Raw genomic sequence first — 25277 nt, forward strand, 5'->3', positions numbered from 1 at the left:
GATGATTTGTTTTTGCATTAATCTTTTTCACAGACACACGTATATGGTCACATTAGCACACAGAAACAGTTCAGACAGAAGTTAGAGCACAGTTTTACCGGTAAGCCAAATCCCACCACACCTTTAATGCTTGAGATTTTTGCTCCATTCGCTGCTTCTCGTACTGCATCTGACCAACCTTGATTTTCAGGCTAGAGAGCTTAGCCATTAATGACTGGTAGAGATGAAGGAATACAAAAATAGAAAGCTAGAGGCTGAAAGAGGCAAAGCTAGAGTAGCAGAGGAGTACTATTCATAAACATCTTGCCACTATTTTCAGAGCTGTAATTCTTTAAATAGTTACACAAGCATGTTATCATTCAAAGGTTCAAGCACAAGAATGTCACCTCCCCGCCGTTTCAAGTTATTTAGAGAGTTAACATACTAACACTCTTGGATTTATTAACATGGGTAAAAAATTTTCTGGCGAATATCAAGTTAATTTCAGTTAACGATTACATTTTTTTCCAGCGTATAAAGCAAAGTATTATTAGCACTCACTCAACTATTTGCAAGGAATTAGATGAGAAATAACGAGCCATCTTTCTGCACTAGGGTTTGACCTTCCACATTTGTAAACTGGATTTCACCTGGACTAATAGATGCCATTTGAAGAGCCAAGATGTTTTCCACCAAATCAACATGCAGGGAAAGTAATTTAAATCAAGAGCAGATTGCTTACATATCAGATTCCAGCTTACAAACAGCTATATCTCATCCAGTTTTGGCCAAGAAACTTCCCATTGCAGAGAAGGGTTATGGAGTTGAAACCTTAGACTCATGATGCTACTCAATGATGTGCATGTTGCCATTGGAGGACATTAAGAAATAGTGTGAAATGGTTTTAACCCACACTGATACTGAATTATTGCAGCATAAAACCGAATTTTAAAGCCTGCCCTAACTCAATGATACATACAGGAACACAGGCACAAAGATTCTACAGTTGGAATGAGTATACATTGGTAAGCTCAAAACATCCATAACCCTTAATGTACAATCAACCCTCTAAGAATATCGTTAATTTCTATACTAACATCTATGTGGACCAACTAAATTGTCTCGCATCATTCATTCCATATTATCCTCTGCGTGTTTGTTACTTCAATGACATTTCTGAAGATAACCTAGTAACCTATGGAAACTAGGATGATCACCACCAGATGGTGCAATTCTGTACTCAAACAGAATGACTACAGGACCCAAAAACTGACTGAGTTCAAAGTAGAGCATTGACACCTAAAGTGAAGTTTTCCCATTTCCTACAAAGACAAGCCTCACTCTGCACAACAGTCGTTCAGTTTCATTGTCTTGTGGTTTAGATGACATACAGAAAAAAACAACCCCAATATATAAAGGAAAATAAACACACAGTTCACCCAATATAAATAACACATTCAATAAGTACAACCAAATTAAGCTTATTAATAGTTGTGAATTGTCTTGTAAATGTTTCCAGCAACTTCATGTTCCTGTTTAGCATATAATTATTTAGTGACTGTTACTCTCAAATGTTCAAAGTTTGCAAAGAAACATTTTAAAGGTACAAGATGCTAGTAAAATGGAAAAACTGCTTATACTTTTGTAGTATCCAGTGTTGACTTCAGAAAAGGAAGCACATGATAATTCAAACTCACCCCATCCATCATTTCCAAAACTGGAATAATCCAGTGCAGGTGACGGAAGGATAAGCCTCAATTAATTTCCTTTTATCTGCAAATGTCACTGTGTATAAACATGCAATTTACAGGCTTGGATTCTGATAGCTCTATCATGTTACAGATAACACTGAGGTTTTTTTTATTTGCTTAATTTCAAAGGATTTAGGCACTGGTGGCTAGGGCAGCATCTATTCCCCATCCTCAATTACCCACAGGGCAGTTAGGAGTCAACAACATTGGAGTGGGTATGGAATCACATGGGCCAGATCAGGTAAGGATGCCAGATTTCCTTCCCTATACAACATTAGTGAACCAAATGTACTTTTAATGATAATTGACAGTCACCCTTAGGCTGGCTTTTTATTCCAAATTTTCATTGAATTCAAATTTTACCATCTGCTATGATCGGATTTGAAGCTTGACCCCAGAACATTAACCTGGCGTTCTGTAATACTAATCCAATGACATTACCACTACCACTCCCTGTAAATATAACACCTTAGTAAACATTAAATATACTTGTAATCCAAATTTAAGGATTGGGAATGTGGATTTCCAGTCTCAAGTAGTAGGCATTCTTCAAAATGCAGCAACTACAATGCATAGAAGTGGAGAATCTTTGAAATACAACCCATGCAAGATTTTCTTTTTGCACCTCATCATGGACTCACCTATACCAGTACTGGTAGTGCACGGAACAGTTATTTGCTGTCTTATCAACAGAGGTTCATGGCTAGGAAAGGAAAATACTGTTATGTGCAGGTGGGGCCTGAGAAAGAGGCAGGTGGACTGCGTCTTAAAATGAAAAGTCACATTTCCTACCCCAGGGTGAACCAATTCAAATGTTTCCCCCGATAGCACAGAATTAAATTTAATATAATTAAATTTCATCCATCTTCTCACCTTGGTTGATTTCAGTTTCTTTTCAAACTGATTTTTTTCACTTTCCATTTCAACCACTTTTACTCTTAGATCATTAACTTCTTGAAATAACCCCTAAAACAAAAAACAAAGTTTCAATTTACACATACAATCAACTGACCATAGTTATTCAGAGTAATGCAGCTGGAAAATTGTAAATACAAAATTCAAAATACTTTTAAAGATCTCCAATATAGCATACAAATATAATTATTGAACTATTAGCAGCGTACAAATATTATTGTCTTTCGATTATGTAAAACAAAATGATTTTAAAACGTCAGGCACAAATTCAGCCAAACTTATTCTACATAAAGCATTGACTGACTTGTTAGTCAACTTTGAATTTCCTGCCTAAACTTTGCCACAAACTGCTCTTGTACAAATAGAACTAAAATGATAGGGTTGAGATACATTAACTGGGGAAGTTAGAATGGATCCCGTGGCAAGCTGAAGCATAAAGGCATGGGAAGAGTACCTTAATACTTTGGGATATGTTAATTAGATTACATCAGCTGTGCAAATACAGAGTTCCTACTGCCGTGCAACGCACAAAATTTCAGAGGATTCTGGCATTTCAAGTGTAAGAACAGCACAATCTATGCAAACACTTATTATTTCCCAGGATTAGTCCTGTCTAAAAAATAAAGAATGCGATTATAAAATTGCCACAAAGTAGGACGTTCCGATATGTAAACACTTTGTGCATGAAGGCACTCCAACTGGGTTCAATTGAATGTTGCACAGTCCATTTACTTCTGCATTTAATATTTCCATTCACAATACACAAAGATTCTCAATGAAAAGGTAGGCAAAATATGCCAGATTTCTCAAACTTACTAACCTTCGTGCCCAAGCATAAACGCACAATGCTTGAATGGAAGGAAGAAAGGACGCTTGGAACTAGCTGCACAAATGTTCTTTTCAGATATGCATTTATCTTCAATAAGGGTTACCTATAGATTCTTCTTTCTTGAGTAACCATCATAATCATTCTTCAGGCATCAAATGTTAGATGGCACTGTTTGTCCAAGCTTTCTTTCCCAGGTAATGTGAAGGGTAGTCTCATTAATTATGTTTCTACTTTGTGAGGAAGCATGCTCCCACACTACATTTCTTGTATAATTAAAGAAATTTTACTTTATGCTCCACTTCAGCCTGCTCCCTATACTGGTCCACTCCTCTGCCTACAGCCTCAATTGGCCCTTCTTGTGCATTTTCCACTAATGCCAAGCCACCATAGGCAATAATTGCACACTTTCCACTGCTTCCATCATTGTCCTCCCTGCAGATCCCCACTTCCTGCTGTGCTTTCAAGGCCTTGTCTGTCTATTTCTACCAATGCTTACCTAGATTTCTTATTGCTATTTGTCTTCCTAGGCCTACTGCCATTCTGTGCCTATGCCTATTTCACAGCTCGGCACAGGGAAATCAGCAAATAGATGCCACAATGAAGGAGAAGAGGGCAATGCTACCAAGATGCAGAAAGGCAAACAGGTCATAGGACAATAAAAGAAATTAGGCAAGAGATTTAAGATGGCGAAGACCAGTAGGTCTGAGTCTGTTGAGCTCTGCCCAAGACCAAGGCAAAATGGGGTACCTATCCTCCCCTCACTTTCCAAACTACGAAAAATAGCCTCTTCCCCAGCAACTTTGGTTATTCTGCATTAAACTTAGCAGTTTGATACATTTTAAAATGACCAAAGGTAAAGGATCACTGAGCTCGCAACAGCCAGACCCCCCCAAATAACAGAGGGGGACTTACATGCAGATGCGAGCCGGATCACTGAGTTTGTGATAGCTCCGAGAGAACATCGACATGTCGATTGAAGAAACCCAGTCCAGGTAGGAGTTGATCTCAGTCATGTTGTAGAACCAATAGATTGAGAAACTCTGGCAGCGTGTTGGAGGTACAGAGCAACATGCTGCGGCCTCTGAGACCACTGCTGAATCCTCCATGGGACAGGTCAGAGGTCATCAGAAAAATATCTGGTTACTGGGCCTCCTGAATGGGAGGAGGAAGACCAGCTTATGGATTTTTAGGGGCAACAATTCCCACAGCTGTTGAAGCTAGAGTCTGAGCTGGGCCGGGTGCAGATTAAGCGGTCCCATCGGGTTGCTGTGCGCAGGCTGGGGTCGCACCAGCTCCCCTGCCCGGTCCTAGTTCGACTTCAGCACTACAGGGGATAAACACATGCTGCTGGAGGTCTGCAGAATCATGGGGAAGGATCCCCAAGCCATGGTATAAAAGGGTTCTAAAATAATGCTGTTCCAGGACTTCTCTCCAATTGTAGTTCGCAAGAGGAAGGCGTATGACGAGGTAAAGAAGTGTCTGAGGGATTTAAATAGACAATATTCTATGCGATACCCAGCAACACTGCACTTCAGTCATGGAGGATCTGTGTATAACTTTGGATCAGTGTGTGTGTGTGTGTGTGTGGGGGGGGGGTTCTTTCTTTTGACTCTTATGTATAACTTGCTCGGTTTATTCGATTGTTGGGGCATGTGTCTGAGTTTAGATTAGAGTGGTGCTGGTAAAGCACAGGAGGTCAGGCAGCATCCGAGCAGCAGGAAAATCTCTCTTCCCACCTATCCGCTCCACCCTCCTCTCTGACCTAACACCTTCATCCTCACCCCCATTCACCTATTGTACTCTTTGCTACCTTCCCCCACCCTCCTCTCTGACCTATCACCTCCATCCCCACCCCCAATAACCTACTGTACTCTTTGCTACCTTCTCCCCAGCACCTCCCCCCAACTTATCTCTCCACCCTGGAGGATCCGTGCCTCCATTCCTGATGAAGGGCTTTTGCCCGAAACGTCAACTTTCCTGCTCCTCAGATGCTGCCTGACCTGCTGTGCTTTTCCAGCACTACTCTAATCTAAACTCTGGTTTCCAGCATCTGCAGTCCTCACTTCTGCCTGGATGTTTCGGAGTTGTTTTTTGTTCCTTAATATTTGCTGTGACTGAAATTTTATATATTTGATGTTGTTTTTTTTGTTAAGAGTGCCTAGGAAATAATGAGGAGGGAGTGGGTTGGTCACCCATCTTTAATTCTTGTATTATAAGATATTGGCAATTGTTTATCTTAATTTGTAATGTCTGGGCCAAGGGCATGGCTTCAGCTGGGAGGTGTTATGGTGGGATTACTGGAAGGTAGGAGTGCCTCCTTAAGACAAGGGGGAAAGTCCCTCCTTTTAATTTTGTCTTATGTTATCTTTTTTAGGAGTAGTTCTTAGCTGTTGATTTGATTTAGTTGTTTTTATGCGTGAATTGCTTATGGTCTCTACTCAATGCCTTTTGAGTGGGGTTCTTCCTTCTGGGGGTCTCGGACTTGCTTGAACGAGCATGGCTAGTCATTCGTTTAAATGGTGCACCTGGAATGTCAAGGGGAGCCACTCGCCAATTAAAAGGAAAAAGATATTATCAAGTTTTTAAAAAAAGAGAGGGTTGATGTAGCCCTTCTACAGGAGACATATCTACTTGATAAGGAGCATTCGAAGCTGCAACAGGGTGGATTTGGCCAGGTATTCTTTTCAGTTTTTAGCTTAAAAGGTAGAAGAGTGGCCATTCTTATCCAGAAGAATCTTCCCTTCATGATGTTAAGCCAGATAAAAGATGAGTCCGGACGGTATATATTACTTAAAGCCTTAATATATGGAGAGGAATATAAGATTTTGAGATACTATTTGCAAAGCAGAGATTATTTGGATATGGTGATAAGCTGGGCAGGTATCTAGCATACCTTGCCAGAAACAAAAAGGCTCCCCAATCCAATACGTCTATTAGAGGGGATGCTGGTACTCTGACTTGTTATCCTAGAAAGATTAATGCAGCCTTTAGAAAGTTCTATTTCGAATTGTAAAAGTTTGAGGGCTGTGAGGATAGAGCGAGGAAGATGGAGTCTTTTTAAAAAATCTGGCCCTCTCAGGCCTAACCTTGGAGCAGGTGCCGCTTTTGAACGCTCCCGCTGACAACCCAGGAAGTCCAGGAGGTAAGAAGGCAACTCCAGAGCGGTAAAGCACCCGGAGCAGACGGATTCCAGGCTGAGCTCTATAAAGAATATATAGACGAATTGGCCAGCCCACTTATAGATATGTATAATTACTCACAAAGTCAGGGTAACTTCTCACCTTCTCTCAGCACTACTATTTACACTAGTGATTCAGCCTTTGGCAGAAGCTATATGAACTGACCCCAATATAACGGCCCCGGAGTTAGGATTAGGTAAGCATAAAACCACTCTCTATGTGGAGAGCATCTGTCTTTTCTTAGATGATCCATTGACATCAGTGCCCCGCCTAATTCAACTGGATAACTTATTTGATATGTTCTCAGGTTACAAAATTAATTTTATGAAATCAGAGGCCATGCTGCTGGGAAGTCTTACCAGCATATCCAATTTTCCGGATGAATCCCGCTTCCCCTTTCGGTGGTCACTGGGAGGCTCTCTTTATTTCGGTATTTTATTACTCCAGTATTTGGTCAGCTACATAAAGCTAATTATACACACTTAGAGAAAACAAGGCAGGAGCTCCAACGCTAGGAAGATCTCCCGATATCCTGGCTAGGAAGAGTAGCTTTGGTCAAGATGAATATTCTACCTCGCCTATTATACCCTATGAGAATGCTCCCCTTGATGTTGCCAGGATAGGGGCTGCGTAAGCTCTATGGTTGGCTTGGCTCCTTTATTTGGAGTCATACACAGCCCCTTATTAAATTAGACAAGTTGCAGCTCCCACAAGTAAGGGTAGGTCTGGATTTTCTGGATTTCAGGAGATACCAACTGAGTTCTCTGTTATCATACGTGGCTGATTGGGTCTACTGTGACCCACAATCAATCTGGTTGGATATGGAGGCCTCCCAAGCAAAATCTTTATAAATAGCAGATTGATGAGGGGACAAGATGAGAGTTATTATGGATCATTGTAAAAATCCAATTGTATTAAATACAATCAAAGCTTGGAGAATGATGAGACATGATGAGGGTAATTTACAAAAAATCTCCCCTTCTACCCCTATAGTGGGAACATTGGGATTTCAGCCGGGCCTGACTGATGCTGGATTTAAAATCTGAGAGTCCAGAGGTATCTTCTGTTTGGGACGTCTGTTCAATGGGGAGGTCATGATGTCCTTCGAAAAGTTGAGTCAGAAGTTCGGGTTGCAAAGCGAGGACCTTTTTCGATATTCTCAAGTACGAGATTTCATACAAAAAAGACCACATTAATGACTAATCTATACAAATCAGATATGGAAAGGAGTGTGCTTCGGCCAATGGGTGCACCCTCAGTCAGTACTCACTACCACTTGCTTGGTAATAAGGTATCGAAAGACATGGAACAATTTTTTAAAACTTGGAGTCAAGAATTAGGGATGGAAATCTCCTTAGAGATGTGGGAAAATGCCAGGAAGATCTCTATCTGTAATAGAACTCAGGCGATTCAATTGAAGATACCTCATAGGGTTCATGTGGCACCAGAGCGACTTACAAAGTTCAAAGCAGGAGCATCCCTAATGTGACCTAAATGTAAAATAGAAGTTGGTACTCTCACTCATTGTTTGTGGACATGCCATAAGATTCGTAGATATTGGGACAGCGTAGCGAATTCCTTGGCAAAAAGTTTGGAAACGGAGATTGGGTTGGACTCAGTGTCTCTTCTTTTGCACTTTCCAAATTTCCCCTCTCTAGATGCATACGGGAAGAAACTATTCACTATCCTTTCCTTTTGTGCGAGGAAAAACATTTTAGTAAGTTGGGTATCCAAAAGTCCCCCATGACTTTCAAATTGGCATAGAACAATTATGAAATATATCCCACTGGAATTCTTCACGAATATGGTGCACCAAAAAACGGAATTATTTTATAGAACATGGCAGCCCTTTTGAACTACACCAACGCAGATATATCGGCCATAGTGTTTAGGGCTTTTGTTTAGCCGTGAGGACGGTGCTGGTTGGTTCGGGGGCTCCCGGGAGGAAGAGTCCCGTATAAATACGGGTTTTGTTATGACTTGATATAACTTTATTTTGAATGCAAATTTATTTAATGATTCATTTACTTTTTTTTCTTGGTTATTGTTAGTAATATACGATACTGTGTTTTATTTTTAAGTATCTAGAGCCTTCTTTCCTATATTTTATTGTGTGTTTTGGTGGTTTGTAGAGTAGATTAGTAGGCTGTTTTAAAATTTTATATTAGTGCTGTTATTGTATTGTAAAGTGGATACAATATTTTGTATTAATTTTGTAATAAAAACACAAATGTTTTTTCAATATTTGGCAAAGATAAAGAGCTAAAGCAGCTCAGTGGGGTAGGTGAGGGAGTGAGAGAAAACAGAAATGAGGCAACGAAGGGATGGTACTGCTTAATCTTCAATCTCAACACAGCTGGAAACTGATATTTTAATTTTCCAGAATGAGCATCCTGATTATAATCCACCATGGTTTATTTCTTCCAAAACTCTTGATAAGACCTCTAATACTTTTGATAAGGCCCCACATGGGTGACTGATAGCAAAGTTAATAGCTCAGAGAATCATGAAAGTTGGCAAATTGGATCCAGAATTAGTTGAGTGCCAGAAAACAGAGGGCTGTTTTTATGACAGGAAGTCCAAATCCAGTAGAATCCTGAGGTATCACTGTTAGGGACTTTTATGATTGCAGCATATATAAATGATTTAGACTTGAATGTAGAATGTGTGATCAGCAAGTTACAAAAATTGTTGGGATGGTACATAGTAAGGAGAATATCCTTAGATTACATAAGGATATTGATGGACTGGTTAGATGCACTGATTTTGGCGGGGGGTGGGGGATTGGGAATTAGGCCAAGGGACAGGGGATTTGGAATGGATGAGATGTATATTTTTTTTTCCACTGAGGTATTGGTGGAAATCTGGAACTCTCTGCCTGCAAGGGCAATAGAGAAAGAAAGCCTCACAATACTTAAGTAACATTTAGAGGTGTACTTGCAATGCCAAGGTGTACAAAGCTATACGAGTCAAGTGTTGGAAAATGGGATTACCATAGTTAGGCGCTTGTTTTGACTAGCAGACTTGACAGGCCAAAAGGCATTTTCCTGTGATGTAGAACTTCTATGACTCGTGTGCAATGAAAGAAACTAATTATGTCTTTGTTTTAAACATACAAGTTTTGCTTGCTTCTTCAACCATCCAACAGGAAATTGTCACACTGAATGTTAAATTTTCAGAGAAACATTACGTACAATTCAATTCTGAGCTAAAACGTTGCACTCAAGCACTAACAAAAATTTAGAACAAGCCTAAACATGCATTAGAATACAAGTGAACAGCACTTCATGATGCCTCAAGAAGGCATTTTGAGATTTTGGGTATTTATTTTAGGAAAAGAAGTTGTAGGAGTTCGGAAATATAATTGATTTTTATTTAAAAAGCAGGAGCAAGTAGGGAGAAGGGAAAGACTCAAAGGTTTTATACTGAGAACATGAGAAGCAATACCTGAATAAAATTATTAATTACAAACAGATTTAATCTGGACTATCGACATCAGATACAAAATCAACATATTTATCTTTTCTTCACTAAGCAAAATAATTGACTGAAATAAAGAAAATATTTGCTGATTAACAGTGTTAAAAGGAAAAAATGATCAGATAACTCTTGAAGAACAGGGTTGAGGTTTAAGAATAATCAAAGAGACACCACAGCAAATTACAGTCAAATTTGAATACCACAAACTCGAGCTGCAAACAGGCAGCCATTTCAGCTGGAGAAACTGGAAATTGTATAGAAGGATGCCCACAATAAACAGAAGTTACAGAATGAAATCTGAATTAGCCAAACTTGTGCATGCTTGACATGTGACTGCATCAACTGATAGCGTCGCAACTCCACACCTAGAGTTTGAAATCAAGGTCAAGGTTTAGCTATTACCACATTCGGCCAGATCCCAAATGAATACACACCAAAAGGTATTTTTACTGCGGATGAACCTGGTCTGTTATACAGTCTTTTACAAGATCACAATTTAATATTTGGAGATGTAATGTGATCGAAAGTGAAGGAAAGAAGGCATCACCGTTATTGTTTGCACCAAAATGGATGCTGCCAAAAAGCTGCCACTTCTTGTGAAAAACACCAAGAAGCCACAGTGTTTTGTAAATATCAAGGCACTGCCATGTACTATGAGTATAACAAAATTGCTAGGATGATGTTCAGCATGAGGTGTGGATGAAATGCATCAATAAAAGAAAAGACAGATTATCACACTAATGACTCCAATGAATGACCATCTGCCTATCCACTTGTTTCCCTGGCTGAAGACACAAAGACTATGATAATGCTCCAAGATTTACATGGAGCATAAAAACATGGAAAACTATTTTATTGCACTGGTGACACAGTAGGTTCATGCAAAGACAAAATGTAGAGCAGAAAGAGATAACTGAGCTGTTCTAGAGCTAATGTTTTCTGATGAGGGGTTATGCCTGAAACATGGACTTTCCTGCTCCTTGGATGCTGCCTGACCTGCTGTGCTTTTCCAGTGCTACCCTTTTCAACTGACTTCTCCAGCATCTGCAGTCTTCACATCCTCTTAATGTTTTCAGCACCTTTTACTGTACAAAGTCAGGCTATTGTAAGGTATGAACAAATTGAAAAATACTTCTTCACATATTCACTGTCATATTTATTTGACAGTATGTTTGCAAACAAATCTAATTATATAGGTTCTTCTTCAGCTATTTCAAAGTTTCACTTAAGTTTGTGGGTGGCCCCCTGCAATTCAATGACATATTACTGCTCTGTGTGCCAAGCTCCTGAGACTAGCACAATGCTCTGTCATTGTTAAATGTGGAATGCATAATTTACTTATTTCAGCTTCATTCCATGTGGCAGGGTGGGGGACAGCTTGCAGTTGAGGATTGAGAGAAAACTTTTTACAGACCCTCCCTCATGGGATTAAAAAGATGGGTTGAATTCATGTTGCAGCGAATTATATGGCACATGAATAAGAAGAGTTTGGTAGGCAAGAATGATTTTTGTTTTAATTATACGTTCTTCAACAAGCTTGTCAAATACTGGTGGTTAATAGAGTACTTAATTTAGCAATACTGGGTGAAGAATGCAGCAATAGATGGACTGAAGATATTCTACTGTAACCTTAATTTCCCCTCTTTCTTAATTCCCTTCCCGCAGCAATCAAGTTGAAACATGCACTGTAACACATTGGCCAAGATGCTAATGTTATTAAGCATCCTGTCATGTAGTCACCTCTTGATCACCAAACCGTGACCTCTTTTCCTGGAATAATGCTAGCTCCACTTCCACTTTCTCCATCTGCTGTCTCAGCTCTGTTATTAGGTTAAACAATGACTGCAGAATACAAGGTAAATGAAATAAGAATAGGGAAAAAAAGGTGACTAGAACAAGTAGTGAATCAAAGACATCATGGATAGAATAGCTGAAAACAAAAATACAACTTTAACTGTAAAGTTTGCAACAACACCAACATTGCCACTAACTTCATTAAAAATGCTGTAGCTTTGGAAACTAAAAGTCCTTGGGCATATAAATTAATGTGACATTTATTGTTAATTGTATTGTGTGATGGGCAATAACAAGGTGACCAATCAAGGACTTGTCCACAGCCAAAACCAAGTAGGATTAAACATTGCTGAAGGCTGCATTCTGCTGTGGAAATCAATAGACAGTAGTACAGAATTGACAGTTTACATTTTAATCTTTTTACTCATTCATTCATGCAGTTTTAAAAACATGTAAGTGCAGGAATTGAACGGAGCAGTTTGAACATTACAAACTCAAGTTCAAAATCAGAAGAACTCTCTGTAAACTGGTACAGTACTTGTTTTTGAATCCAATGGCCCTTTACAGTCAAGCCCAATCATGTCCTCATGTGATATCCAAAAACAGCAGCTGCACAGCTAGCTATCTGACATGGGAATCCTAGCTGCCTTCTGTTCTTTCCTGAAGTAGGGCTCAACTGCCATGCCTCATTATATCTTTTGCTTATGACATTCTGTGTTTAAATAATTATTTAAAAACATTTAGAATGGCTATATAATAGAGTAAAGGCAAGCATAATAGAACATTCATGGAAGTAAAAAGAAAAGTCACCATAGTCACTGCGCCATTAGAGAGAGACAACTGGTGCTGATTTAATCTGATGGTTGTCACACCTCAGGCAAGAAGAAAGGTTGAGAAGGAGAGTCCTTCATGGTAACCTCAGCTGATGTGGGAATTGAACTCATGCTGCATAACTCTGCATTGGAAACCAGCAGTCTAATAAATTAAGCTAACCAAATTCCAAATAAAGATTAGTGGAAGTAAGTAGTAGGGCTTAAAAGAGATTTAGAAGGGAAACTGAAAAAACAAAAAATGGACAGGCAAATACTTATGCAGCCCAAATTACTAAAGGTGGAAGAAACTTTTTAATTCAATGGTAAATTTACTTGAGAAAGTCAAGTAAAGATATATTCTACAGCATTAAAATGGTAGAAAGTATTATTCGTCTCACCTCAGTATCTTTATACCTTTCTTCATATTCCAACCTATCCTTTTCCAATGCACTCAGCTTGATCTTCAGATTTGACACCTCAGCCATCAGATCCAATTTCTGAGTCTCCAATGATGTCCTGCTCAAGAGCTCCTAAAACAAGAAGAGTGACTGTGTACACTGCTTGCATAAAATATCACAATTGCTGCACAGAAAAGAAGCTGGCTTGCAGTTCAGTATCTGCAGTATTTCTGTACAAAGATGATATGGCAACTGAGAGACAAATCTATTTTCAGAGTCGAATGCCTTCTTCACCAGCACATTCTGATGAGTAGCTGTCAAACAGCGTTCACGACATTATTAAATCAGAGAAGCTGGAGGGGAGAAAATTCAGAGTAGTGATTCATTTATGTAGGTATAATTATTAAACCAGGATGCTTTGGTTCAGCACTCTTATTCTTGATGGCTTCAGAACTTAGCCAGTACAATCAATTGCTACTTAGTAAATTGTATAGCCCTTTGAACCTTTTAGGGTGCTTGAATCAGACACTAAGACAGCATAGGATGCATTTTTTAAAAATTACTTCAAACTATCAGGTAATTCACAAATCATTGCACAGAAGTGACTATCCAGCCGATTGAGCTCATGCTGGCTCTCTGTATAGCAACTTAGTTAGGTCCCATTCCCCTGTTATATCCTCATTTCTATCAGCTACATATGTAATATCCCATTGAAATCTCCTGTGCTTCAATGACCTTTGTAGGCGATGAGTTCCAGGTCATTATCACTCAGTTTTAAAAAAAGCTCATTCTCCTTGTCCAAAACCTTAAATCTATGTTTCATAGTCCTTGTACCATCAACTAATCGCAACAACATTTAGATTAGATTAGATTAGATTAGATTAGATTAGTTACAGTGTCGAAACAGGCCCTTCGGCCCAACAAGTCCACACCGCCCCGCCGAAGCGCAACCCACCCATACCCCTACATTTACCCCTTACCTAACACTACGGGCAATTTGGCAGGGCCAATTCACCTGACCTGCACATCTTTGGACTGTGGGAGGAAACCGGAGCACCCGGAGGAAACCCACGCAGACACGGGGAGAATGTGCAAACTCCACACAGTCAGTCGCCTGAGTCGGGAATTGAACCCGGATCTCTGGCGCTGTGAGGCAGCAGTGCTAACCACTGTGCCACCGTGCCGCCCTAATTTCTTTGCTTAACTTACACAAGCCTCCCTCAACCTCCTTTGCACCAGAGAACAATTTCAGCCCCTCCAATTTAATTTTGTAGCTGAACTCTCTCATTCCTTGAACAATAGAATGTACTTACGACAGAGATTCTAGATTAGTAAGGGGAGCAAAGGTTACGGTGAAAAGGCAGGAGAATGCAGTTGAGAAACATGTTTCAAGCATCAATTTTTTAAAAAAAATCAACCTTATATTTGCAATGTTAAATGCATTCTTAAAATCCATACAGACAATATTCATTGCAAATGTTTAATCAACTTTCCCTATTATTATATTTTAAAAATTAGTCATCAGTCAAACACAATCTGCCTTTTATAAATCTGTGCTGACTATCTTTAATCAACTCAAACCTTAAGCACATTGGAGATATTCTCTAATTGGTTTTTGAAATAACAGCACGTAGACTGGTATCCTGTCACCCAGTCACCCTTTATTTACATGTGCATAGTACATGGGCTCCGGCCAGCCAGCTCAGAGCCAGTCCATAGAATGAGATGACTCTGAAGCTCCTGGTTATGTCGGTCAGCTAGCGCTCCTGTTTGGCCCAGGTTAACCCTTAGTCAATGAGATCTATCTAGTCCTTGTTACAATCACTAGAGTTTTAAAACCTAAACACCAGTGATGTTAAACTAACCAGACTGCAGTTACTAAAAATGTCCTACAACTTTCCTTGAAATATTTATTATGCCCACATATAGTAAAAAAAAGCAAACAGCTTTGCCATTTGGTTAGATGGAATTCTCCAAGCACCCCTTCAAATTTAGACAGTTGACACAGCCTAATATTTTGTTTTACTCATTCAGGTGATTAGCATCATTGGCTGGGCTAATATTTATTGCCCATCTCTAACTGGAGAAGGTAGCATTGAGTTGTCGTCTTAAACTGTTGCTGTCCTTGAAGTGTATGTATACCAACAGTGCTATTAGGAAGTGAGTTCCAGGATTTTGACCCAGCGACAATAAAGGAACAACACTTTCAAACAATTAATAGGGTGATAAAATTAACATTGTAGATCCAAAGGCAGGTATTCCATTCTACATCCTGAACTGGAACTTCATAGGGGCCTTCTTTCAGCCACAAACTCTGATTGTATTAACCTGTGATAATAGATATTGGAATGTTAAAAGTCTGCTTTGTGAATTGTCTAAAAGTTTTCTTTGACTGCAGTCAAAGAAAGAGTTAATCAAGCTAACAATGACCACCCTGTTCTCACTGAAAATACCACAACCTCTCAACTACATTACTAAGCATTTTCATCAGAATACAATACAAGATACTGCAGTAATAAAATCAAGAATGACCATTTGCAACTTTGTTTTGGCCAACTTCCCGACACAAGTCCTTCTTTAACTCTTAAATGTTGCTTCATTTAAAAGGTTCCAAATCTCAATGCCCACTGAACTTTACAACTCAGAAAACATCTTGCTCCCAACAATTCCAAGCCTACCTGCTGTAACATCTCTTCTGTACCATTTAACTTTTCTCGGTGTTCATCCAGACAACTCTCTAGGTCTCGAATCTTCTCTCCTTGGGCTTCCACCTGGTCTGTTAGAACACTCACCTGTGAAACAAAGTATAACTTCTGGTACAGAAACATTTAGGGAGATCTCCACCTTTATAAAGTGCTGTAAGTTGCGAGTCGCTCATTATTATAGCAATAAACTTTACGCATACTTAGAATACCAAATCCTAGCTTGCCCGTTGATTAAACAATTTCATGTTTATTCTGGTAATCTGATCAAAGCATGTTGCATCATGCCTAAAAAGCTCGGGAATGAAATATTTCTGCATTAGTTCGACCAAGGTGCTGGTTTCAAATTCAATTGCATTTTACAACGATGCAATACGTTTTGCACAGAATCCATGAGAATTCTGAATATTAAAGTGATAGTTGAACCTTGTGTGACTGCCCACATGTTGTAACTGATTTATCTATTTGTAATGCCTCGACAGGTATAAATGCAAGGTGTACAACATGTCTGAAATTTATAGTATACAGATATATTACAATAAATACACCTTAAGTATTTTAATTGTACATTTTAGTCAACGTGTCTTTGCAAGCCAAGTTTAGCTGTTGAGTATTAAGAGGATCTGAGATAGTTAAAACTAATCATGCTAACCACATTTTTGTGAACAGTTCTCATTCAAAGATTTTTAAAAACTTTTAAATATTTGGCTTTGCTCAATCGTAGTATCTGCTATGAATTTAAATTTCAATAAAATAAATTTCAATAGGTGCCTGCCTCATAATTGAAATACAGAATAATGGTCAACGCTTTAAAAGGTTCAACTGAAATCAGCATGCAGGTTTCCACAGAGAATGACTTTGAATTTGTTTGGGAGGGAGGGGAGGGAGAGAGATTACAGAAAACAGCTAACTTTTTGGAGTGACAAATCACAATTGGTTGGCTTAGAAGCAATTTCTTCACTACTATTTCTCCACATTGCAAAAATGAGTAAACAAAAAAAAATGTTTATGAAGGGACTGAAAACAGCATAGATGCGTATACTAATTCAGGAAAGGAAAAAGCTAGAACAAACTGAAGTGAATGAAGATTCTAAAGCTGCGCAATTACTTTCAAAATATTCATTCTTGGGAAGCAGTGCTGTTGGCAAAGACAACATTTCCCAGCCCTAATTGCCCTCAAGAAAGTAACAGCCAGTCACGAACTGCTGTAGTCGTGTATACACACAAGGCTACATTAAGCTTTCACACATTAATGTTGATTTTCAATTGAAGGTGAAGTATGTTGTATGATAAAACCTAGCAAATACTGCTTATATTGCCAACTACAGAATAGTTGCATTGTGCTGCACTGTACCATATTAAAACTGTGCCTATTACCCATTTATAAATTCACACATACACATTTCTAATACTATAGAAATCATAACCTTCAAACAAAAACTTTAAAAAGTGTCAGCTTTACTTACTTGCAAAACCAAGGATTCTTTATCTCCTTCTAATCGTGCCAGTCTATCCTGGTATGCATCACCGGTTACAGAGATATGGCCATTTGTCTGTGGAGGGGCAAGTTTACAAAATAAGCTAGCTTTCACAGTTGTATGCTATAACACCAGAAAAATGTCATCTGTTACAATTATTTTTCTGAGGGAAAGGACACTAATATCGGCAGATCATAAAACGACAGTGATATGTGTCTTAAGGAGAAGAAATCACTAAGTAGTTGGAGCAAAATGTTTCTGTAAGCTTTTTGAGGAAGGAGAGCATTTAGATGCACAGAAATCAAATGGAATTCAATAATTATACCACCCTATGCTAAATGAAGTAAAACTCACAGTAGCATACTTAGCAGCGTGTATTTGCTTTTATTTCCAGTAGGTTCACACCAGAAGCATGTCAGATATCAGGATGTAACTGACATCATTGTATCTACCCTTCAAGTACTCGGCAGAGCTATACGAGTCAATTCCTTTTCTATGGAAGAGGCTATATGGGAGTTTCCCATATACTACAAATCTGATATTTGCTATATGCCAGACCTCAGGTTTTTGCTGATACTAATTGCCTCTGTGCTACAAATGCATAACATCCATTTATATTCAGAAAATGGAAGCAGCTGACGATCATTTGCCAATTATTGCATCAATAGGGAGACAGATAGGTTTCTGTTTGTATGCAAATACAAGAGAAGAACAATTAGAAATACAACTACCAAAGTAGAGATATCTGGATTGCCAAGCGGGATTATATAACTGCACCAAGAGAATGAGAATGATGATGCTTAGGAGAAAACATTTAATATTTATTTTGTTCAATTTCCTGAAAAAGTGAAGCTTCGTTTAGAGCACATAATTCAAAAGAGACAGCCATCCGTTATGTAGCTTTTCTTAGGAGATTATGGCTAACACATAGACATCAAGTTAATAAACCAAATTTTGAAAAAGTATACCTTTTGCTAATATGTGTACATAATCTTGTTCACATCCTCAACAAATGAATGTTGCCATCCTTACAGCTGTGACTTTTCTTTAATTATTATGGAACAAAAATTTACAATTATGATGTACTATATTTTAATCTGAGATTCGGTAAAGTTGATCATTTTAATTGCTTTCTAATTACATTTGGTGTGCAAAAATCTATAAAATTCACTATAATATAAATACCACAAGTCAAACACAAAAGTGGAAGAAATTTAAAAACAAACAGCAATTTGAACAAATCACCAAAATGGCATGGATAAACATTAAAATACCAGAACAAAGAAAGTACTCTGGTTTGAAGTTTTGCAGACACAAGATTGGGCTAGATTAAATGGGTATAGATTCCAATCAGATTTAAAACAATGCATACAATTTACTATTTGTAATTTGTCTTAAGCTCTTATTGTGCATAACTAAACAAATTGAGTGTTTACAAGTATATGTTTATATTAACCATTTTCCTATTCTGTGAAACTCTGTACAAGTGTCTACCACAAAAGGCCTTAAACTACATTTAGCAGGCAAGTTTTTCTTGCCTAGAACTTTTCTGAAATCCTTTTTGCGGCAACAGGACTTGGAATTATGGTACAAAGGAGCAAAAGGTCTCTTGGAGCACAGTGCCCCACAAGCACCTATTTGCTGACATCTACTTTTGCTCACCTTGGCAGCACTACCTTCCTTTGACAGTGTTATGAAGTTATAGGTGCGTATTGTACCTTTAAGACAGTGTGAAAGCTGGCAAGGACTTAACAAGCAGAGACTGTGCTGAAAAATTTTAATATGTAACATTTAGCTGTGAAACAAATGGCTGGAGCTGAGTTGCTACGTTACACAACATATTCAAATTTGGCCAGTTTAAATTATGCCCCAAGAAACCAAAATCCAATCGAATTTGAATTTTACTGCTTTGGATGACATCAAACCAATGAGACGATCCGATGTTTTCTGGTATTTTTTTTAAATCGGGCAATTTGAACAGTTAACTAGAGTAGCAAAAAGCATCATACTGTCTGCAGACCCACTCTTTCAAAGTTAAATTGCCCATAGAGATGCTCTGAAAGGTATCTTTTCATATGAAATCTGTCAGAAGACCGAAGAAAAAAACCAGGAACATACTAGTGGCTCAGTGGTTAGTACTGCTGCCTCACAGCACCAGGGTCCCAGGTTTGATTCCAGCCTTGGACAACTGTCTGTGTAGAGTTTGCACATTCTCCCTGTGACTGCGTGGGTTTCCTCCAGGTGCTCCGGTTTCCTCCCACAATCCAAAGATGTGCAGGTCAGGTGAATTGGTCATGCTAAATCGTCCATTGTTAGGTGCATTAGTCAGAGGGGGGTGGATTACTCTTCGGAGGGTCGGTGTGGACTTGTTGGGCCGAAGGGCCTGTTTCCACACTGTAGGGAATCTAATCTAATCTAATCATACTAAGGGAAAAGCGATAACTGGCTAGTTTTGAATTCTGATTTTTTTTCTAAAACTTAATTGGGGGTTTTATCGGATCAATATATTGTTGTAAAGTGGGAGGTAGATAACGCAATCGGACAAAGGAGGCTTACAGTGTAGATAGTTGTTTAATTTCTTTTTCTTGGAGTTAAAGGAGAAATTGTTAATTTTTTTTCAAATAGTGGGATTTGGTAGTTCTTTGTCACTCACAGCTTTACAGTTTAGGAGGCGATGTGAGCTTGTGTGTGTCTAGTTTAAAATTAGCAGAAGGGTTTACCTAATGTCGTAACAGCTCCCCTGGGCATCCAATTGTAAGAGGTGAACCTCCAGCAATGGCTTCCCTCCCCTGCAGCCACCCACCCAAACCTTTCGCAAGTCCACTTCTGTTCATCATCTATATCTTCCCAATGGTGATATTGCCTGAAGACATGGGTCAACCATCACTACAATACACTGACAATTTTTTGCAGATTCCTTCTTAATCATTTATATAAATGATTTGGACATAAACATAGGAGGTATGATTAGCAAATTTGCAGCTGACACCAAAACTAGAGATATTGTGGACAGCAAAGGTTACCTCAGAGTACAACGGGACCTTAATCAGACGGAGTCTAATCTAGATAAATTAAAGTGAGGTGCTACATTTTGGAAAAGCAAATCAGGGCAGGACTTGTACACTTAACGGGAAGGTATTGGAGAGTGTTGGTGAACAAAGAGACCTTTGAGTACACATTCACAGTTCCTTGAAAGTGGAGTCCTAGGTTCACAGGATAATGAAGGAGGCATTTGGTATGCTCGCCCTTATTGGTCAGTGCATAGAGTTTCTGAGTTGGAAGGTCATATTGTGGCTGTACAGAACATTGGTTAGGCCACTTTTGGAATACTACATGCAATTCTGGTCTCCCTCCTATAGAAAGGATGTTGTGAAATTTGAAACGGTTCAGAAAAGATTTACAATGATGTTGCCAGGTTTGGAGGGTTTGAGCCCTAGGGAGAAGCAAAATAGGCTGGGGCTATTTTCCCTGAAGCATCGGCGACTGAGGGGTGACCTTATAGAGGTTTTTAAATCATGAGGGGCATGGATAGGGTGAATAGACAATATTCTGGATCAGTGGTGCTGGAAGAGCACAGCAATTCAGGCAGCATCCGAGGACAGGCAAAATCGACGTTTCTTTTTAGATTACATTACAGTGTGGAAACAGGCCCTTCGGCCCAACAAGTCCACACTGACCCGCTGAAGCGCAACCCACCCATACCCTACATTTACCCCTTACCTAACACTACGGGCAATTTAGCATGGCCAATTCACCTGACCTGCACATCTTTGGACTGTGGGAGGAAACCGGAGCACCCGGAGGAAACCCACGCGGACACGTGCAAACTCCACACAGTCAGTCGCCTGAGGCGGGAATTGAACCCGGGTCTCAGGCGCTGTGAGGCAGCAGTGCTAACCACTGTGCCACCGTGCCGCCCACATGCCACCAAAAGCCCTTCATCAGGAATAAAGGCAGAGAGCCTGAAGCGTGGAGAGATAAGCTAGAGGAGGGTGGGGGTGGGGAGAGTGTGGCATAGAGTACAATAGGTGAGTGGGGGAGGAGATTAAGGTGATAGGTCAGGGAGGAGAGGGTGGAGTGGTTAGGTGGAAAAGGAGCTAGGCAAGTCGGACAAGTCCGGACAGGTCAAGGGGACAGTGTGGAGCTGGAAATTTGAAACTAGGATGAGGTGGGGGAAGGGGAAATGAGAAAACTGTTGAAGTCCACATTGATGCCCTGGGGTTGAAGTGTTCCGAGGCGGAAGATGAGGCGTTCTTCCTCCAGGCGTCTGGTGGTGAGGGAGCGACGGTGGAGGAGGCCCAGCACCTCCATATCCTCGGCAGAGTGGGAGGGGGAGTTGAAATGTTGAGCCCTCAGACCCAACCCCTCCAACCGCAACAAGGACAGAACGCCCCTGGTGCTCACCTTCCACCCTACCAACCTTCGCATAAACCAAATCATCCGCCGACATTTCCGCCACCTCCAAACAGACCCCACCACCAGGGATATATTTCCCTCCCCACCCCTCTCCGCCTTCCGCAAAGACCGTTCCCTCCGTGACTACCTAGTCAGGTCCACGCCCCCCTACGACCCACCCTCCCATCCTGGCACTTTCCCCTGCCACCGCAGGAACTGTAAAACCTGCGTCCACACCTCCTCCCTCACCTCTATCCAAGGCCCCAAAGGAGCTTTCCACATCCATCAAAGTTTTACCTGCACATCCACTAATATCATCTATTGTATCCGTTGCTCCCGATGCGGTCTCCTCTACACTGGGGAGACTGGGCGCCTCCTAGCAGAGCGCTTTAGGGAACATCTCCGAGACACCTGCGCCAATCAACGAAATTGCCCAGTGGCTCAACATTTCAACTCCCCTCCCACTCTGCCGAGGATATGGAGGTGCTGGGCCTCCTCCACCGCCGCTCCCTCACCACCAGACGCCTGGAGGAAGAATGCCTCATCTTCCGCCTTGGAACACTTCAACCCCAGGGCATCAATGTGGACTTCAACAGTTTCCTCATTTCCCCTTCCCCCACCTCAGCCTAGTTTCAAATTTCCAGCTCCACACTGTCCCCTTGACCTGTCCGGACTTGTCTAACTTGCCTAGCTCCTTTTCCACCTAACCACTCCACCCTCTCCTCCCTGACCTATCACCTTAATCTCCTCCCCCACTCACCTATTGTACTCTATGCCACTCTCTCCCCACCCCCACCCTCCTCTAGCTTATCTCTCCACGCTTCAGGCTCTCTGCCTTTATTCCTGATGAAGGGCTTTTGCCCGAAACGTCGATTTTGCCTGTCCTCGGATGCTGCCTGAATTGCTGTGCTCTTCCAGCACCACTGATCCAGAATCTGGTTTCCAGCATCTGCAGTCATTGTTTTTACCTGAATAGACAATATATCTTCCCAAGGTAGGGGAGTCCAAAACTAGAGGGCATAGGTTTAAGGCGAAAGGAGTAAGATTTAAAAGGGACCTAAGGGGCAGCCTTTTCATGTAGAGGGTGGTGTGTGTTTGGAATGAGCTGCTAGAGAAAGTGATGGAGGCGGGTAATATTACAACATTTAAAAGGAATCTGGATGGTACATTAGTAGGAAGCATTTAGAGGATATGGGCCAATGGGCCTAGACTTATTTAGAATATCTGGTCAGCATGGACGAGTTGGACCGATGGTTCTGTTTCCATGCTTTAGAACTCAATTAGCCACCCTCCAATCCTCAGACACCTCACCCGTGGCTGTAGATGATACAAATATCTGTTAGAGATACCGCAATTTCTTCCCTAATCTCCCACAATGTCCTGGGATACATTTAATCAGCTCCCAGAGATTTATCCACCGTTTCTTTTTTAAGGCCTCCAGCACCTCCTTTTCCAAGATATCAATATTTATCTTGTGTTCCCTACCCTCCATGTCTTTCTCCACAGCAAAAAGTGATGCCAAATATTCATTTTGTATCTCTCCCATCTCCTGTGGTTCCACACAGACAACCTCGTTGATTTTAAAGGGCCCTGTTCTCTCCTAAGTTGCTCTCTTTGCTAATGTACATGTAATATCTCTTCAGATTATCCTTAAACTTACCTGCCAAGGCTATCACATTCCCTTTTTGTCCCCCTGATTTCCCACTTAAGAATGCCCCTATTCCCTTATACTTCAAGAGATTCACTTGATTCCAGTTGTCCATACTTAACAAATGCCTCCTCCTTATTCTTGACCAGAACTTCAATAGCTTTATTCATCCATTGTTCCCTACTCTTACCAGCCTTACCTTTCACTAATAGAAACATAATGGTCTCTGAACTTGTTATCTTTTGAAAGCTTCACACTGACCAGACATCTCTTTACCTGCAAACAGTCTATTCCAATCAACTTTTGAAAATGTCTGTCTCATACCGTCAAAATTTGCCTTACTCCAATTAAGACCTTTACCTTTTTATACAATGTCTATCTATTTCCATAGCTGTTTAAAACTAATAGGATTATGACCTCTGGTCTCAAACTGCTCCGCAGTAACTCTTCAGTCATTCGCCTTGCCTTTACCCCTCTGCCTCAGCAAGAGGTGATAAAGTTTTGCTCCATCTCTACTAGGTACATAGACATAGATCAAAAGTGTTTTTTTGAACACATTTAGCAAATTCCACACCAACCAAGCCCTTAACACTATGGTAGTCCCAATCTGTGTTTGGAAAGTTAAAGTCCCCCATTACAATCAGATTATTTTTACATATTTTTCTCTACATATTTGCTCCTCAGTTTCCCACTGACTAGAGGGAGCCTATTGTACAATCCCATCAAGGTGATCAGCCCCTTCTTATTCCTGAGTTCCACCCATTTAGATTCCCTGGACGATCCAGAAATATCATAAGCAAACAGTAATGTTTTCCCTACTCAAAAATGTCACACCCCCTCCTCTCTTGACTGCCTTTCTATCCTTCCATTAGCATCTAAACCCTGGAACATTTAGCTGCCAGTCTGTCCCTCCCTCAGCCAGGTTTCTGTAATAGCTTCGAGGTCCCAGTCCCATGTTCCACACATGCAAAGTTCCTCTACCTTACCCGTAAGGCCCCTTGCAACTGAACTAAGTGCAGTCTAATTCTATATTACCGCATTCACTGACTTGCTCGTCTGCCTTATTTAATTAACTTGCTCTCTAACTTCAGAGCTATCTTCATCTGTCTTTCTATTTCCACTATTACTTAAGATCCCCCCACCTCCCTCCTGACTAGTTTAAAGTCTTCAGAAAAGAACTGGATGTAGGATTGCTTGCTGAGCTAGAAGGTTCATTTCCAGAAGTTTCGTCACCTGAACTAGGTAACATCCTCAGTGGGCCTCCGGGCAAAGCCTTCGCTCAGAGGCCCACTGAAGAGGTTACCTAGTAGGGTGAAAAAACGTCTGGAAATGAACCTTCCAACTCAGCAAGCAATCCTACATCCAGAACCTCAATCTGAGCTACAAATCTTCTCAAAACTTGCTAAGAATAGAACTAGCAAGTCTCCTTGCAAAGATCATGCCCCACCCACCTCCAATTCAGGTAAAACTAGTCCCTTTTGAACAGGTCTCTTCTGCCCCAGAAGGGATCCCAATCACTGAAAAATCTGAATCCTTGCCCATTGCACCACCTTCTCAGACATTGATTTATCTGTCCTATCTTCTTATTCCTGCCGTCACTAGCACATGGCACCGGCAGTAATCCCGTGATTACCACCTTTGAGGATCTGCTCTTTAACCTCCTACTTAAGTTCCTATATTCACTCTGCAAAACCTCAACCCCATCCCGAACTATGCTGTCCTTACAAATGTGTACAATAACTTCTGGCTTCTCACTGTCCCCTTTGACAATACGTTGCAACTGCTTTGAGATCAGGCAGGCAACATACCACTCTGAATTCTTGCTCACGATTGCAGAATCTCCTGTCTGTGCCCCGACAAGAAAGTCCCCTACAAGAGTGATTTGTTTGAACCTTGACAAACCCCGCTTACTAAAAG

The 25277-nt window shown here is 40.5% G+C and overlaps 1 protein-coding gene across 17 annotated transcripts in view; it reads right to left on the reverse strand.

Annotated features, from left to right (window-relative positions):
* ppfibp1b (PPFIA binding protein 1b) overlaps window positions 1-25277 on the reverse strand; it is a 178955-nt gene that overhangs the window by 74819 nt on the left and 78859 nt on the right. For 7 of the 17 annotated variants that reach the window (XM_087997088.1, XM_043709811.2, XM_043709810.2 and 4 more), the window contains 6 exons: window positions 17306-17392; window positions 15816-15929; window positions 13138-13269; window positions 11874-11975; window positions 2604-2696; window positions 122-214 (listed from right to left, as the gene is read on the reverse strand). In XM_087997088.1, coding sequence (XP_087853214.1) covers window positions 122-214; window positions 2604-2696; window positions 11874-11975; window positions 13138-13269; window positions 15816-15929; window positions 17306-17392 — 621 coding nt within the window. The remainder of the gene's footprint in view (window positions 1-121; window positions 215-2603; window positions 2697-11873; window positions 11976-13137; window positions 13270-15815; window positions 15930-17305; window positions 17393-25277) is intronic. The other 10 variants (XM_043709817.2, XM_043709815.2, XM_043709816.2 and 7 more) reach the window with 3 other exon arrangements.

Source organism: Chiloscyllium plagiosum, unplaced genomic scaffold (assembly GCF_037043375.1).
Source record: "Chiloscyllium plagiosum isolate Xiang-an unplaced genomic scaffold, Cpla_swu_hap1 HiC_scaffold_19, whole genome shotgun sequence".
Taxonomy (NCBI): Eukaryota; Metazoa; Chordata; class Chondrichthyes; order Orectolobiformes; family Hemiscylliidae; genus Chiloscyllium; species Chiloscyllium plagiosum.